The 17556-nt window shown below is 38.0% G+C and overlaps 1 protein-coding gene across 1 annotated transcript; it reads left to right on the forward strand.

Annotated features, from left to right (window-relative positions):
• The first annotated feature begins 1135 nt into the window (after positions 1–1135).
• On the forward strand, positions 1136–16317 carry LOC140140949 (death domain-containing protein 1-like). The gene is made up of 11 exons (XM_072162715.1): positions 1136–2149; positions 6795–6955; positions 7459–7603; positions 8447–8627; positions 9326–9683; positions 10551–10727; positions 11006–11430; positions 12359–12619; positions 13310–13679; positions 14503–14563; positions 15462–16317. The coding sequence occupies exons 1-11, from the start codon at positions 1216–1218 to the stop codon at positions 15755–15757; spliced, it is 3369 nt and encodes a 1122-aa protein (XP_072018816.1). The 5' UTR covers positions 1136–1215; the 3' UTR covers positions 15758–16317.
• The last annotated feature ends 1239 nt before the right edge of the window (positions 16318–17556 follow it).

The following is a 17556-nucleotide window of genomic DNA, read 5'->3' on the forward strand; positions in this document are numbered from 1 at the left end:
ACGTAGAATATTCTACGTCCAATAAAAAGTATGCAGCGGGCCTAACGAACCATTGCACAGTATCAGCCATACATTGTAGGTACAGCAAAACATGTGTTCAGAAAAATCTTATCGACTTTACTGTACAAATATTTCGACCACTTTGAAACCAATAACAAGCGATTGTTAAATATGGGTGATCAATAATAGACAGCAATGCTTAAAAGTTGACTGAGTTCTGAAGTATCCCACTATGCTTTGTAAAACGGTGCATGCGCTTGCTATTTGTATGCGAAGTCGTCAGCCTGCTACGATAATTGCCTAAAGTCAATTTGGGTAATTTTGAGAACAAAGTACAATATGTGGTTCAAGCATGCATTTAAACATATTTTACTCACCAATCTTGCACAAATGATAATGAGACAGATAAAAGGGAATAATCAGAAATAATAAGGGGGCTTACATGCTCAACCCATATTTTGTAGGCCTACTTTGTTCTCAAAGTTACAAATAATGACTTAGGCAATTATCGTAGCAGGATGACTTAGTGCAACGTGAATTACTGACAGCTCTATTGAATAATGTATGTCTCTTTAAATTTTATTTCTTTAAATTGCGTTAACTTTTGTTTTTAATAATTTGTCATAAAATTTGTATTTTATCGCGATTTTTTTTAATCTAAATTATTTGATATTAGAAAGACATTTGTCGTATTCATAATGCAATTTTTGGTGTGTCTGATGTGCTCCCAGGCCCCACAAAAAATATTATGCAAAGGTGGGTGACGATGACGTGACCGTCCCCTTAAGTGTTGACAAATTAAATATTTTGCCAACATTCTTACAATAATATTTTTACAACATTTAAAAAATGTTTTTAGCGTGGTTTTTTTTTTCATTCAAAACGTTTTAGAAACATTTTAATGACATTATTAAACCATTTGGACCTTATAACAAAAGGTTGCTGGGAATCTGTCAAGTCCTAATACCTTCGCTAACCAACACAAACAATTCGCTATGAATACTGGGATACTGTTACAGGTACTTAGTACTTCCGGTTTGTTACCTGGGTGAACCGGGACGCTAGTCACCGTGAGGTCATTCGTGATCCCATACTGTCAAATGCTGTGTAATAATTTGGAACCACATATAGACCTACTGGTACCTGCTTCATGAGCTGCCGATTTTACTTTAGTTCAGGGTTTGTGAAATATTTATTCCCTGAATCGAATTCATCATGTCATCTTTAGCAAACCAACCAAAATGTAGCAGAAGCGGAAAACATGAGACATCAATAGACGCACCGGTACAACATACCAAAGATAAAACTGAAAGTGAATTAGATGGTGCTGGTGTTATCAATGGGAACGCTAATGGAGTCGAAGATAGGTCTTCCATTTCTGGATCGCGACAGTCTCTTCGTTCAAGAGGAGGAGATGCAGTTTCTGGTTCGCGACAGTCACTACGTTCAGGCGATGGTTCAATTTCTGGTTCGCGACAATCCCTTCGATCAGGAGGTGACACAGTGTCTGGTTCGCGGCAGTCCCTTCGATCAGGAGGTGGCACAGTGTCTGGTTCGCGACAGTCTCTGCGTTCAGAAGGTGGTGAAACTAAACAAAGTCCAAATGATATCGTCAAAGCTAATGACGAAGATGCCTTATCCAGAACGGACACATTGGGGTCTTCCTCACCTGATGGCCCTGAATCTCACAGAAGCAGCAGTCGAGCGTCTTCTGCAAGATCACAACATCGTCCTAAGACCAGTTCCAGAGCACGTGGTGCCAGACAATCAGCTGGAAGATCCACCGGGACTCTGTCCCCAGATCGTAACAGTTTGACCAGCAGACAATCCTACGACAATGACGACTTTGAAGTCGCTTCCCTAACAGATGCCCATGACTTCTCACAATATGTTGATGTTGTTAGGCAGGAGTCCTCACGGTTGTCCATGCGTGAAGAGGATTTGGACCCGGGACCTCTCGATGTCTCCTTGCTTCATAGTGTATTAGCAGATCTATCTCTCAGTCTAAAAGATTCTGAAGCTAGGAGTTTGAGAATCTATGAAGAAATAGAAGAAGTTAGAGAGGCCACTATTGAGCTGAAGAAGACCATTGTGATTAGGATGGGCGAGACAGATGAGGAGGAGGACGCAGAGGACAAAAAGAAAGATGGTAAGTATTAGTATGTGTATTGCACAGGGTATGTCACAAAAGTGGCTTATATAGCAAGATGCCCACTGTAGGACATCTTGTCACCCCCCCCCCCTCCCGTTCTGGCCGCTTTGATTTCATGCCTTTTGCCCATTTTTGACTTTTTCCCGGTCAAATTCGCACTTGAAAGTCGCCCACTTCCTCTTGAAATACCGTAAAACCACGTCTACAAGCATATAGAGTGCTTCTGATGAAAGCTACATTAATCCAGGCGCCATTATGGAGTTTGAGCAAATAAATTACGGATTCAAGCATATACAAACAAGTATTATTTTAAGACCAATCTATTGTATTGGTATATTTACGCTTGCTTTGAATTAATTTAGCTTTCATAAAAAACACCATATATGCTTGTAGACGGGGTTTTACGGTATCCTGGCTACGCCACTACGTATATTATATATAGTGGGGGTATGCAGCAAAAAGGGTGTATCCTTCGTGTAAGAGAATACCAAACAAATCCCAACTCTAACCCTAACCCTAACTCTAATCCTATTTCTATTTCGTGCTCTCTTACACTAAGGAAAGGAAAACCACAAAAGGTGCTGTATTTAACCAATGTCAAATTCCAAGACATTGCGTGTGTAATTCTTAAACACAAACCATCAACTTCTTAAATTTGTTTAAAACCTGAACATCGATGTCAAATTTTCAAGACATCATGTTTTTAATTCCAAAACGCAAGCCATCAACTTCTTAAACATGTTTAAAACCTAAACACCAGTGTCAAATTCCAATGTGTTTAATTTTAAAACTTCATAAACATGTTTAGCATTAAAAGGTGCTTGCAAATCTGGCGTTTAAAGTCAAATGTTTGGCCCATCAGTTTCTAGTGATGGACGGACGAGACTGTCGCCTCATGCACAATAAGTATCACTTTTTTCACGTTTTATCAAAACGTTTTTTTATAATATTTAACTGTCGGGTTATATAAAGGTCATGCAATCATTATTAAAACGTTTTATATGAACAAAAACAACAATATATCAAAATGTTGCCCAAATGTTATTGTAAATATTGTTGGCTAATTCTTTTTAAAATATTTATACCTTTTATATAATCTGACGACATTTACACGTTTCTTGTAAAACGTTTTGTATGTGCAAGGGAGTATTTTTCAAAATTGATCAATCCTGGTCATTTCAGGAGTTCCAATAATGTTGTTGCATTTGAAAGAGACGGTATTTTCAATAAACATAAAAACTGACGGGTATACCAATCATTTGATATAATAAGAATAATAATTAGCAACTCCTACAATTCCCAAAACAAATCAGATACGGGAAAACAGTTTTAATCTGCATGATTTTGAAATACATAGGCCTACTTTTACATATTGTGCTTTTGCCAACATGTTTCACGTCACATCGGCGAAAGTTAAATCATAGGTACCCCGGCAAACACAAAACGTTTTGGACACCATCCGCAAAAGGTTAGAAAAGGTTGCCAGAAAACGTTTAATGTCGGGTTATATACAAAAAAATGTAAATGGTATAAAACCTTTCATCCGACATTTAATGTTATTAAAACGTTTTTATCTAAACCAAAACTCAAAATATAATCTGTTTAAAACGTTTTGAAAACATTTTTGTGTTTGCTGGACACTGTGTTTGATTTTTGGGAAAACAATTTGATTACACCACGTTTGGGTTTGTTAAAATAAACGGATGAATAGAATAGCATTGATGTCATGTGATAATTCATCAGCAATTCTTGTTTATGTCATCACTCCGTCTGTTTACATTTCTTGTATCTGGTTCCATTGCAGTGCCTATTGTTACGGAAGGTTCAAATAAATAATCATGGGCGATTTGTGTAATTATTGAGTGTTGGATTGCAGTTTTAACTGACCTGATACTCCACTTCCAAAACAAAAGAGTTCATCATTATTTTCACACAAGTTTTCACAGCGGAGATTCTATTTTACTCGTGATTATAGGACTGCAATGTGTGAGAAAAAGTTTTAGGTTAAGGGGTGGGGTATGAACGTTTGGACAGTATTTATTGTGGGACATTAGAGCGCATCAGACATATCGAATTGCATTCTGAATACGAAGAATGTCCTTCTGATATCAAATAATTTTGATTTTTTTGAAATTCGCAATGTAATACACATTTTATGGCAAATGATTAAAAATTGATATTTTTGATATTTAACAGTAGTACTCGAAGTAGTTTATAAATCTGATGATTTATACTTAAAGTGTATGTAGGTGGGACGATCAATTGAAAATTTTGACCTTTCGTATTGAAAATATGGATTTTTTTCCCAAAACACCAAAAAAAATTAGGTCTTTTGGGGAAAAAAATCCATATCTTCAATATGAAAGGTCAAAATTTTCAATTGATCGTCGGCTTTTCCTCCCAGCTACATACACTTTAAGAACACTGTATAAACAGTGTTTAGAAAGTGGTGGCAAGAATGTGTTTAGAAACGTTATGTTTAGAATATGGATGTCAGATGTTTAGAAATTAAACACCATCACTGACCAATGTTGAGAAATTTGACACATGATGCTTAACTTTTAAACATGTTTACAAAGTGGTGGCAAAATTGTGTTTAGAAAAGTGTTTAATCGCTAAACACTGTTTTTACAGTGAACATGTCATTAGATTTATGAAATTTACTTCGAGGCCTGTTATATATCAAAAATGTGGAAAATATCAAATTTTAATAATTTGTTATAAAATTTGTATTATATCGTGAATTTCAAAAATGAAAATTATTTGATATCAGAAAGACATTCTTCGTATTCAGAATGCAATTCGATATGTCTGATGTGCTCTCATGTCCCACAAAAATACTGTCGAAACGCTTAAAACGCTCATTCCAGATCCCTATACAGAGCAAATTCTTTCGTTATGAGACCTTATAAGCAGTCAAGAACCACAAGACATATCGAAATATATTGGCTTCCCCGACCCTTAAAACGTTGTGCATTATTGTTGGATTATTTTTCGACGGGGGTGTGCGGCTCGAGCTTCCGAACCCTTAGGCCCCTACCCATTTCCAAAGGTAATTTAACCGAAAATAGGGACCCATATCTAAGGATATTCCGAAAATAGGGACCCATATCTAAGGACCTGAGCTTGAAAATAGTAATAGTAACATGTTTTTCACATATTGCACGGAAAAATTAAAAGGGAGACCCTAGTAAGGATTTTTCAATCAAAACATAGACCCATGCATGTCTAAGGATTGTTCTTGGAAAACCAACCCATTGGAGCGGCACGTCCGTATACAATATAGGCCTACCTTTATGCGAGTATCCCCCCCACCCCCCACCCCGGCATGTAGGTTGTTTGATCACGAAAAGTCTGGGCGAAGTCATATCATTGGTCCAATTACAATCGCTCATCACTGACGACTGTGAAGTATAAATTAAGCTTTCAAAACAAATCCGTATCTATGAGCATAAGTCAGTATTTGGCTATTTCAGTTGAAATCCATATACCCTTATAAACATGATAAATGGAAGACGTGTTAATTTTCCACACAGTACAGGGAGTGTGAATTTCAAATGGGTGACTCCATTTGAAATCTACACCCTCTGTGTGGGAGATTAAAGTCATGTCGTCCATAGGGGGTGTATGGATTTTAACTGGAACAGCCCAATTTAAGTTTGTTCTGCCACAGATCCTGGAATTCCAGGATCTGTGGTTCTGCTAATGCGATGTCCAAACATGATCTTACACTATCTACAAATATAACATAATTGTTGTTGAATAAACGTACCTGGGAACAATGATTTGATTCGTTCGTTGGCTCAATGATCAACATAATCAAATTAATGCATTTCGTTTGAGGAAAAACAGGCAGTGATTTATACTTCGACGACATGTATACCCTTTATATTGTTGTTCACCAATATAGTTGACGCGATCGGTACAACGTTCACCTTTGTAAGTACTTTATGCAAAACATTTTATTCATTTTATATTTGAGACATAATTATTTTTCATAAAGAAATCAAATCATGCATAAATTTAAATGAAACTTTTAAAAGTTTAAAAACGTCGTCTATCCATACCTTTATTGCAAGAAAGGACGTCATTTTAAAGAAAACGCACATTTTCTGCAAGAAAGGATGTCGTTTTGAAGAAAAAAGCACATTTGAATTCGCTTTTCCGAAAATGTATATAATGTGATATAATTATGCACAATAGCGGACCCCCGGGAGCGAACTTCATTTGCCATAGATATTTTTGGTTCTTTATTGAGTAAAGGTATAGGCCTATATATGATTGAATTTGACAGGTTTTTGGCGTCCCGTTACCATGGTTTGATATTTACATTATTGATAGTATGTGTACATTATAGATTACCCTGAACAGGATCCGTGTTAATGGTCACAATGACAGTATAGGGCATATACAGGGTATCCCAAAAAGAGCGGACCCGAAAAAATCTATAATTATTAATTAGGCCTATCTAATAAAAAGGTATTTTATACAAAGATCTGTTGTTGATCTTTCAACATCTTTTAACTATTTTTTAGCTTTTAACTTCAAACGTAAACTTTGTTACAAGATTTGTTGCAACTTGGAACCATAATATTTAATTTGTATGATGACACACTCTTTTTATACTTTTTACTTGGTACAGGATGCGAGAAAGAAGCAAGTCGTGCATTGGCGACAGCCAGAGCCGCAAAGGCCGCATTAGCGGATCTAGCATTGGAAGTAGCAGAAGCAAGTAAAATGGCGGCTGAAGCGGAGAAAGCGGCGGCTGAAGCAGCGGCTCTCGCTGAAGAAGTTGCGAATCAAGTAAGAAACGCATTAACACATCATTCTGTAAACATAAATTCAAATATTCTGCAGTTGGACAGTTTTACAAAAGGACTGTTTTGTAATTTAGAAATTGATAAAAAGGTGGATTAGTTTTTTAAAGTAACTTTATGTTGTTCACGTCAAATACTGAATATTTTCAAAGAAGCACAACTGATTCGTAAAATGCAGAAAAATGGTTCCGCTTGCGCGCATTGAAACCTATATATTTCCTCAATGACTAAATGTTTGAACTGAAACGACCGATCAAAATGTTCGTTATGAGCTTGCGATTTCCAAAAGTACGTATTCAAAATCTCGTCACATGAGAGTGATTTTGAATGAGCGCGGGCGTTTGAAACGGGCGTTTCGAAATCGCAAGCTATGTCTGTACATAAGTGGTGGCTGTGAAAAGAGCCGTTCACTGAAGACTATCCCTTAAGTAAGTAATGCACTTTATCATGCCTTTGTCCATGATTTTTATGTTTTAAATCTTGTCACAGGTCGAAAAAACAGATGAGAAATTAAAAGGCTACGAAGACACAGAAGAAGAACGAATACAGAAGACAAAAGGAGACGCCGTGGAAGCAGAGAGACAAAGGGAAGAGAACGACAGAAAGCAGACAGAAGAAGATAGCAGCAAAGAAGGTATGCCAGGTAATCCAGAACCTGGAAAGTTTACATTAATAGCTTTCAAACATTGTATTGCGATTGTCCCTACGGTGGGGGTGTACCAGTGTATGTGCGTGACTGTAGGAGTCTCAAGAAACTGGGGTGTGTAGGGTATAATATGGGGGTTGGGGTGTGGGCATTGTGAGGGGATTGCGGATGTTATGTTGGGAGTTTGGACTTCGAGGGATGTAGGGACAGTCGAAAATCTAAATGCGAAATGCGGTTTTGATAATATAAAGCCTCAATCAATTACTTATATTTATTGTCAAATCTAATCGGTGCACAGTATTATAGGCCTATGGGTTAGATGTGAAAATTGACAATTATAGATTGATTTTCATAGGATATAATCGATTTCATAGAAAAAATCTGTTACAAAAATTATTGGGTCATAATATTTTGCTTGAAAAGGTAATTTTTTACTTGAAATTGAATATTTCTATAGATTTCTCAAATAAAAACGAAAAGCGATCAAAAAATAAATGCACGCCACCTACAGCATGTACGGGAAACAAAAACATGACACTGACTAAAGTACAAACAAATGAAATATGTGTTTCCAAAACCCATTTTGTACAATATTTCCAGAAATTTCCGGAAAAAATACCGAGGGCCATAATTTCGGACCCGAACATACTACAGATGTGGAACAAAGGTTGAAATGTGTATTTTGTAACTCTCTTTCATGATCTGCACATAACTACTAAATTTCGACAAAATGTGGATTTGAATCCCTTTTGGAAACAAACTCTGCCAATATACTTGAACACAAGCAGAGTGTTCTTTATGTTATTTGGATATTTTCCATTTACTACACAGATGAATCGTCATTAGAAGACAAGAAAGATGAAGAAACTGAAAAAATAGTTGAGAGCGATGAAGAAAATAAGAAAGATGCAATAACAGAAAAGCAAAATGAGGAAAAACCGAAGAAAATCGAAACACCCGTGTCTACACCTAGAAAGGCGAAAGAAAGTCCACTCGATTGGCCGTATTTTCCGTGAGTCATTTATAGTTCTCCTTTTTTGCATGTGTTACTTGAAATTGGTCTATGTTTATTAAAGGAGTATTTTGTAATTTTAGCATCCTCTTTTTATGGTTTGTTTCAATATTTCCACGACAAAAGACTATTCCCAAAATTTCAGCTGATTCCGATTTTTCGAAGTTACGTGTATTACGTTGGCTCATAGGCAACTGTGTAATTTTGTCAAAATCGTTTTGCCAAGCCAATGAATATGCCAGAAATTTTGTGCACACGGCTAGTGCTAGATGTTTCCGATGGTATAAATTATCTCGAGTTTTTTTTCTATAAAAGTGTGGGATAAGGCTGTGGATCACGAAATATCCTTTAAACTGTCTAATTTTGTCTAAATCGAATTCTTTAATTGCATGTTATCGAATGCTGCCATATGCATAATGTCGAAACGTGCACCAAATTCTAAAATTTAAGAGGTAAAATATTTGGTTACGTGATTTTCCCGTTCATTTGAAAGAGTCAAAACTCCTCCACCATAAAGACCAGAGTGCCTCTTTGCTCCTGTCAGACTTCCCTGTCGCGCCGCGCCGCTGCGGCATGCGGTATCAGCCAATGATAAGCCTTGATTGTGTCCATTTGTCTGCAATGAGCGTGCGTCACGCCGCTCAGCGGCAAGCGGCTCCGTATAAAACCCGAATTACTCCTTTTACCCATATTTACAGATTAAACATAACTCAAGATGGTGAAGAATATGAAGATGACATCGGATGCATCCTTCGCTACAACATCGACAACTTCCCCATCTCACCCAAGTTCCAGTGTTCCCTTGTGACCGAACCAAGTGCTACACTACTCGGGGACAGCGAAGAGTTGGTCAGTGATGTACTGACTATTGAGCGTGTTGATGAGCAGGGAGGAGACAAACTTGAGACACCTATCGTGGTGGCTATTCCCTATACTAGTAATGCCAGAATGTTAGCGACGAGAGAGTATGTGGTTAAGTTTCTGAGTCAGGGAGAGGATCAGGAATGGAAGATTATTCCGACATTGAGTACAGAAGGGTCATACAAAGAATTGAAGGTAAGGTTGGGGATAGGTGACCAGTGGGTCAAAGGCATATTGGGATCTCAGGAATCGTCGAAGCTGGAAGGATTGCCACTTTTCCTTGAACATGATGGTTGATCTCACTATGGGCGCTGGTATAATCGGAGACTGAATTAAATAAGACCAGTTCGCGTATGACGTTCAACTCCACGAAACCCGTGATTGGTTAGTAGCGCGTAAAAGGAAGGTTGATTCATCTGGTGCCTTCATTGGAGAAAAGGAATGACGGTACCTTAACATGACAAAAAGCAACTTTTCTATGTATTAATGGCACGGTGCCGGCCGTCAGGAAAGAATGTTTCCAGTTCTCGTACTAAGACCTAACTTTTAAGATGGTTTGTATGTATGAAGGTGCAAAACCAACCATAGTGCACGCTGTTTTGCCGATGCGTTCGGAAATTTCATCACGACAGATCGCAAACAAATCGTTTCTTAGTTTGATTGACAGATGACGTCAAACACAAACTAGTCTGTTTAAGTCAGCCTCCGATTATAGTAAATGATTACACATCTGATAATTATTCAATGACGTGTGCAATGAACTCTCTAGCTGTTGACTTCAGGAATTGTAAGCCTGTGAACTGGTACTTACGTACTTATAATACAGGTATACAGGCGGTAAAACGATAGTTCGGTCCAAAGGTTTTGAAACTGCAGACTTTAAAATCCATGGTGTATAATCTTTTGTTTTATAATTTAATTTTGAGAAAGAAACTTAATAATATCTGGCAATACTGACCTAATGACCTTCTTTTGTAATAATTGCAAGAAGAGAACTTCCATTTTTATAACAGTTTATATAAAACGTTAATATAAGCTTTGGATTCCTATCTATTTCTACAGTCATCATTTGCTGAATGCCGAGTAACTCGTATCGGAACATATGCAGTTGTATCCAGACTAAGTCAAGATCGTCTTACTATTAGTAAGAAAGGCGGCGTGGTGAAGTCTTCAGCAGATAACAGAATAACAGTAACATATCCACCAAAGGCTTGTACACTCATTAGCGTAACACTCAGGGTGAGTATATGAATCGCGTGCTGCTTAAGTGCTTGAAATTACGGTATAATTATACGTTAGTCGTGTGTTGCGTTAGGCTAGTTTTTAATATTTTGCGTTTAATATAATAAATGTGCAGCCATTGTGTCCATAACTTCGGCACAATGTCCCCGACATATTACGCGTTACGTTTGATATAACGAAGTTTTGCTTCATACATATTCTAAAGTAATTTTTCTACCCTTTTGTTGAATTTTGTTGTTGAACATACCTCTTCTTTTCACTTCAATTTTATTCAGGTCCAACCGGCAGAATCAGTGGTCACCGAACTCAAAGAGCGAATGCGTCATTGCTCTGACCTCATAACCGCCAGTCCTATCATTCACATGACTCATTCAACAAAGAAACCATTTGAAAAACCCGTCACCTTAACCATACCTTGTCCACCCAATCCTAATAAGAGTAGCACCCCCGGTGCCGCCAATAGTAGTGGGGGTAGTGGCAGATCAGAAAAGACAAATACCCAGCAACCTTTGCGTCCAGAGGGGGCTGTTGTCATCCGGGCAACGAAGAGCAGTATATTTGGCGGCGATCCATCGAATGACTCCTTGCATGTGCTATTTAGGCAAGGAAATTCGGCAGTGTGGAATGAGTTGGATGGAGTGGAGATCAAACAAGTTAGAAAAGATGTGGTTGCTGTGGAGCTTGAACAACCGGTAGATAGGTAGGTTCATACGAACAAAGTAGACTGTGCCATTATCTGAAGGAGGGTCGAGAAAGCGTGCCTACTCAACTTAATACAGAATGTCCTAGTCCTGGTGATGGTGGTCCCTTGACAAAAAAAAAGCTACATGTTGGGATTTATAACGCTCGACTTGTCATTCAGCAAATAGATCTTATATCTCAATTAAGATGGAGCACAACACGATGAGGAGATCCGCAAAAAAAGCGGGACACGCAGAAGGAAGGCTGCTGTAAGGGTCAATCTTCCAAGATCAACGGTTAACGGTTTGCTGCTCCGAATTTTTCGTCCATGATCTGATAATGGCATTCCTGTATTAGAATGAGACAAGGACCCAGAATGATATTTCTAGTTTTCGTATGAATTATGTCGTAGACGTAGGCCTATACACATAGTTTCGACCAACCCTCTTGACAAAGACCTAGTAGTTAGTATTATGTACTTTGGTTCACCTGAAGTTCACCTGAAAAATGCTTTTTCACGGTTGCGCCGCAAGTGCCGAAAGTTATTACACGTCCGTGTACCCTCTGCGAGATTCTAATCTCCTCTAAATGAGAGGGGGTGTTGATGCAAGAGACGAAAGGCAGACACGTACCCTCCACAAAAACGTTACAATAGATTGGTTTTACAATAATACATGTTTGTACAGCAGTCTGTATCAGTACAGTTGCCAGTCAGACAATACGGACGCACATCACTAAATAATTATGATGATATCAATACAAACTTCAAATGTTTTTGTGAATGGTATCTGCCTTTCGTCTCCTCAGCTGGAGGCACTAATATGCTCGTAGACAATTCTACGGTACGTCACTATATCGAACCAAAAAATAGCTAGTTTAATGGGCCTACTTCATCTATTGAAAAAGTCATTATCTCTCGATTTTATTTTTCTCTTTATTCACATCAGACTCGTCGTACTACGCATGACAGCAGAGCCTCGTTACCCAATCCAAAACATCACCAACACATTTGAAAAAGCCTTGCAGATCAAATATGCAAATATCATCCTTCAACATAGAGAAGATGATCCCCAGCAGGTTGCCGTTCTTTGCGTCCCGTCGAAGCAATTAGAGGGCGCCCTCAGACGGTTAGGTAATGATGGTTATGAGGCACAGGCTGATCCCAGTCCAGAGATTCCGATGACGGAAGGACAGGAGATTACTTTGAAGTAAGTTTCAGGTTAAAATGAACAGAGACATAGGCATGGATTGTTCCAATTTTACTCGTATTGTCAAGGGAAATAAAATACAGTAGTCCTTCGCACACATTTTGAGCTTTATTGGTAGGATCTGCTCTTTGACTTAATTCTACATAATGACGAAAAGGACTTTAGATGATACCAATTTCTTTTTAAACCCCTGATCACTATTGCCTTTTGTACAGCGTTTGCGATTGGTTAATTACACATATTGATCTGAGTGACCAAGTACACCTTCTAAATATTTAAGCTCAATCCTCTTCAACCCTGCCACCATTCTTACCATTTTGCTGATTGGCTCAAGAAATCATAACAGCCGTCTTGTAACCAATCATAATAGCTGTCTTGTAACCAATTAGCAGATAGAAATCATGGAATGGGATTAACGTTGGCGTAGCAAGAGCCTCGGGGCCATGGACAAGGAGCAGCTAGTGCGGGCCCTTTTAACATCTCCTTTATCATGTTTATCAGCCCTTATTTCATTTTCGCTTTTGCTCGGGGCCTTGAACTCTCAGGCCCCCTGGACTTCGTCCACCCTATCCACCCGTTTGTTACGCCCCTGGGGTTAAGCCATTGTAAACAGCGGAATCCTGTATTCGTCCCTATGGAAAATCGTGACATCTTTTTTCTCGTTTCTCTCTTCCATTTAAACGTTAACAGATTCAACGGTAATATTAAGATAATTGGACGCGAGGAAATGAAATTTACCTTTTACTCTCACAAACGAAATCTCGTGGAATTTTCCGTGACAGAAACCAACCGTTTCGGCAACTACAGCTCTTCCGAATACCGCGGCATGGCCGAATTCTATGGAATACCAAAGATAACTTTACAAGATATGGAAGACCCGGAAGAAGTGTTGCTAAAAGAAGCCGAGGCTAAAGCGGCTGAAAAAGAGAATAAAGGAGATAAGAAGGATGAGAAGAAGGGCAAAGGTCAAAAAGGTCAAGATAAAGATAAGAATAAGGACCAGAGCGACAAGGAGACATCTCAGGGTTTGCTCTGTAAGATTCCAGTAACGTTACCAAAGGTACGAGCTTATTGTATAATAGTGTCTTACCGGGTGTCTTACTCGATTCTTGGACAAACATAACATAATAGCCATAGTATTAACCAAATCGGAGTTATCCTTCGTGTAAGAGAGCACGAAATAATAATAGTAGGCCTATTAGGGTTAGGATTTAGGGTTAAGGTTAGCATGGTTAGGGTAAAGGTTAGGGTCAGTGTAAAGGTTAGAATTAGAATTAGAGTTAGGATTTGTTTTGTGCTTTCTTACACGAAGGATACACCCGAAATCGGGAGATACCCTCAAAACGAATGATGAATATCATATCAATCATACAATATGTTTATAGCTAACTTACATGGTCAAAATACATATAAATACACAGTGCTTGAAACATTCCAAACCTTAAAGAGCCATTCGGTCATTTTAATGGTTATGTTGGTCCATTATATATTGACATACTATCCAGTGGCGGCACCAGGAATTTTTTGTCGGGGGGGGGGGGGGGGATTGGGGGAAAAATGAATTTCAGGGGGGGGGCATAATCGATAAATTTGCGCAAAATTGCCGCAAAAAGTTGAAATTTACGTAATTTTGTGGGTTTTGCCTTATTTCAAGCACTGTAGCACATCTCATTCACGCATTCATTGTATTCAATTATATTAAAAGCAACACAATCTTTTACTACATTTACAAAGAAGGATAGAAATGCTTTAATATTTCAGTTAATATCATACCAAACGTCGGTTCGTTGACGGTATAATAATATTTGATGCACCTTTATATTAGTCCTCGTACTTTTTAATTTGGTTTACCATTACGTGACAAAATATTCTTTTACACGCAGGCTGAGCCCGACCCTCCATTACCACCAAGCCGATACAGAACAACTGCAATTGACATAGGAGGTGTGTATTATTAATTGTTTCAAACTTGCATTTACACCAATATCCAAAGAGTGCTTTTCAAGTTATAATGCTGTATCATATCTTGAAAAGCATGGGGCAATGAGTTTGGCAAACTGCCGAATCGGGATTCGTCACTTTGTTAAATCAAATTATTGTGTATTGATTAGCGCTGTAGGTTCTGAGAGCAGCCGCACTTGTTTTAACTGTGATCAGCCCGCAGTGTGATAAGTAAGCAAATAATTTAGGGTACGTGGCATAGTACAGGGTCATAGGGCCAGCAGTATGTCGCGTTTTTGGCAGGTTTACATGGTCCAGTAACCATCAGATGACTGACATGTGGTAACAAAGGAAACAGTCACTGCAATCAAAATATAATCTGTGTACAGACAGATAACTGTGTGGTATCATTATAATACACTGCATTTGCGATGCGTTGCTTTGCGATGCGGTGCGGTGCGTTGTCGCACTGTATCGTACTGCAAACTACTGCATCGCGATATCGCAATAAAGTTAAATACATTTTAAATTGGAACCGCGACGAGTTGTGTGAGTTGCGGCAAAGGTAATCGATATATCGGCATCGCAAAGCAACACATCGCAATAAATGCGGTGGTAGTATGAACGGACCTTAAATTAACGGTGCACCCAGACAATTATGTGTCATTCTTTATCAAAAACGCAAAAAAGGCACCAACATCTTTAGGACTCTATAGGCCTACATGTTTTGTGAGAACGAGTTCCAATTGTCGGTTTGTTTTAAATTGAGATTAAGAATGCCTAAAATTGGTCGTCAAATGGCTCAGCTTAATATAGTGGTCGGGGAATTCTACATGTATTATTAAATTTCCATAACCTGGTCGCTAATAATTTATTTATATTTTTTATAACTATATTTCAGGCATCGTGAGTAATACCAATTTAAAATGGCTGTCATCGGAGCTTGGCAATGAATGGGAGTCTCTAGCCACGTACTTGGGAATCAAAAGAAGTCGTGTACAGAGTATAAAACGGAATAACCCCTCCAAACAAGACCAACAGATCCTGGATATGCTGATAACGTGGCGAAGTCAGTGTCCCAAATCATACAATAAGGAAAAGAAAATTTGTTCAGCACTTACCCGATGTGGGCGATATGACTTGGCTGAGGAACTGAGATATAGAGAGGAAGAGTTTGAGGAAGGCAATGATGACTAGATCACATGATTATCATAATTGTGATGGACTGTGAAAGTGCTTCCAAAATGTCGAAAAGCCAGTGCTCGAATATGTCAAATGAAATGGTGCTTTACTCACCTAGTGACAGCGAGCTTGTCTGAGTTTAGGGAAGTGTTAAGGCTCTTAAGAGAGCAATGGTATAACAGACAAGCAAACGGCGGGGAAGGGTGATGGGTAGTCAGAAAAGCACTAACTTGCTGTTATAGTCAAAAAGTCGTGTAGGGGGCCTACAGAGTATAATAAAACGCAATAATCCATATAAAACAAGAGCAACAGATCCTAGATATGCTGATAACAATAAGGAAAAGAAAATCTGTTCAGCACTTACTCGATGTGGACGATATGACTTGGCTGAGGAACTGAGATATTAAAGAGTCAATTTGATATTTTTTGGAATCCTTCCCAAATCATTTTTGAAGTAAATTCACGCGGATGCATGCTTACAACGTTTATATAAATCACCTGGTTTAGGGACCGTTCACAAACACTTGTTAGGGGACCTGATGCAAAAATGGGGGCCTTAAAAGTTTTGACCCTCCAAAGGGGGGGGGCTGAAGAAAATGACCACAAATTTTCCTGGGAAAATTGTGTTTATAAGCTTTTCCATTGGGTTGACCCATAATTTTCATGTCAAAAAAAAGGGGGGCCTGAAATTTGTGAGACCTGTAAAGGGGGCATCAGGCCCCTAACAAGTGTTTGTGAACGGTCCCTAATGATACCCTTGGGTGTGGGCTTGCGCGGTAAAATAATATTATATAGATAGAACTACTTTTATTTAGTCAAAATCACCATGTCATCTAACAAGGTTCTATTGTACTTCCGAAGTATATGATACACTAATAATTAATTTTCTCATGGCTAATGCTATCAAAGCATTAGCCATGAGAAAATTAATTATTAGAATATCAGAAGGACATTCTTCGTATTCAGAATGCAATTCGATATGTCCGATGTGCTCTAATGTCCCACAATAAATACTGTCCAAACGTTCATACCCCTTCCCTTAAGAACATTTATTGTATATGGACAATCCTGATGAATCTATTTGCGCAAATTAGTGAGCCTTTGGAAGGTTCACTAATTTGCGCAAATATATAGATTCATCAGGATTGTCCATATAGGCCTACAATTATATAAAATGTTCTTAAGGAAGGGGTATGAACGTTTGGACATATCGAATTGCATTCTGAATACGAATAATGTCCTTCTGATATAAAATAATTTTGATTTTTGAAATTCGCAATGTAATACACATTTTATGGCAAATCATTAAAAATTGATATTTTGATATTTAACAGTACTTGAAGTAAACTTTATAAATCTGATGATTTATACTTAAAGTGTATGAAGGTGGGATGAAAAGCCGACGATCAATTGAAAATTTTGACCTTTCGTATTGAAGATATGGATTTTTTCCCAAAACATTTTTAAAAAATAGGTCTTTTTGGGGAAAAAATCCATATCTCCAATATAAAAGGTCAAAATTTTCAATTGATCGTCGGCTTTTCCTCCCAGCTACGTATACACTTTAAGAATATATCATTAGATTTATAAAATTTATTTCGACGACTGTTATATATCAAAAATTTGACAAATATCAAATTTTAATAATTTGTCATCAAATTTGTATTATCGTGAATTTCAAAAAATGAAAATTATTTGATATCAGAAAGACATGCTTCGTATTCAGAATGCAATTCGATACGTCTGAGCAGGGGTCTGGTCTGAGGTGCTCTCATGTCCCACAAAAAATACTGTCGAAACGCCATAAACGCTCA

The sequence above is a fragment of the Amphiura filiformis genome, chromosome 19 (genome assembly GCF_039555335.1).
Source record: "Amphiura filiformis chromosome 19, Afil_fr2py, whole genome shotgun sequence".
Taxonomy (NCBI): Eukaryota; Metazoa; Echinodermata; class Ophiuroidea; order Amphilepidida; family Amphiuridae; genus Amphiura; species Amphiura filiformis.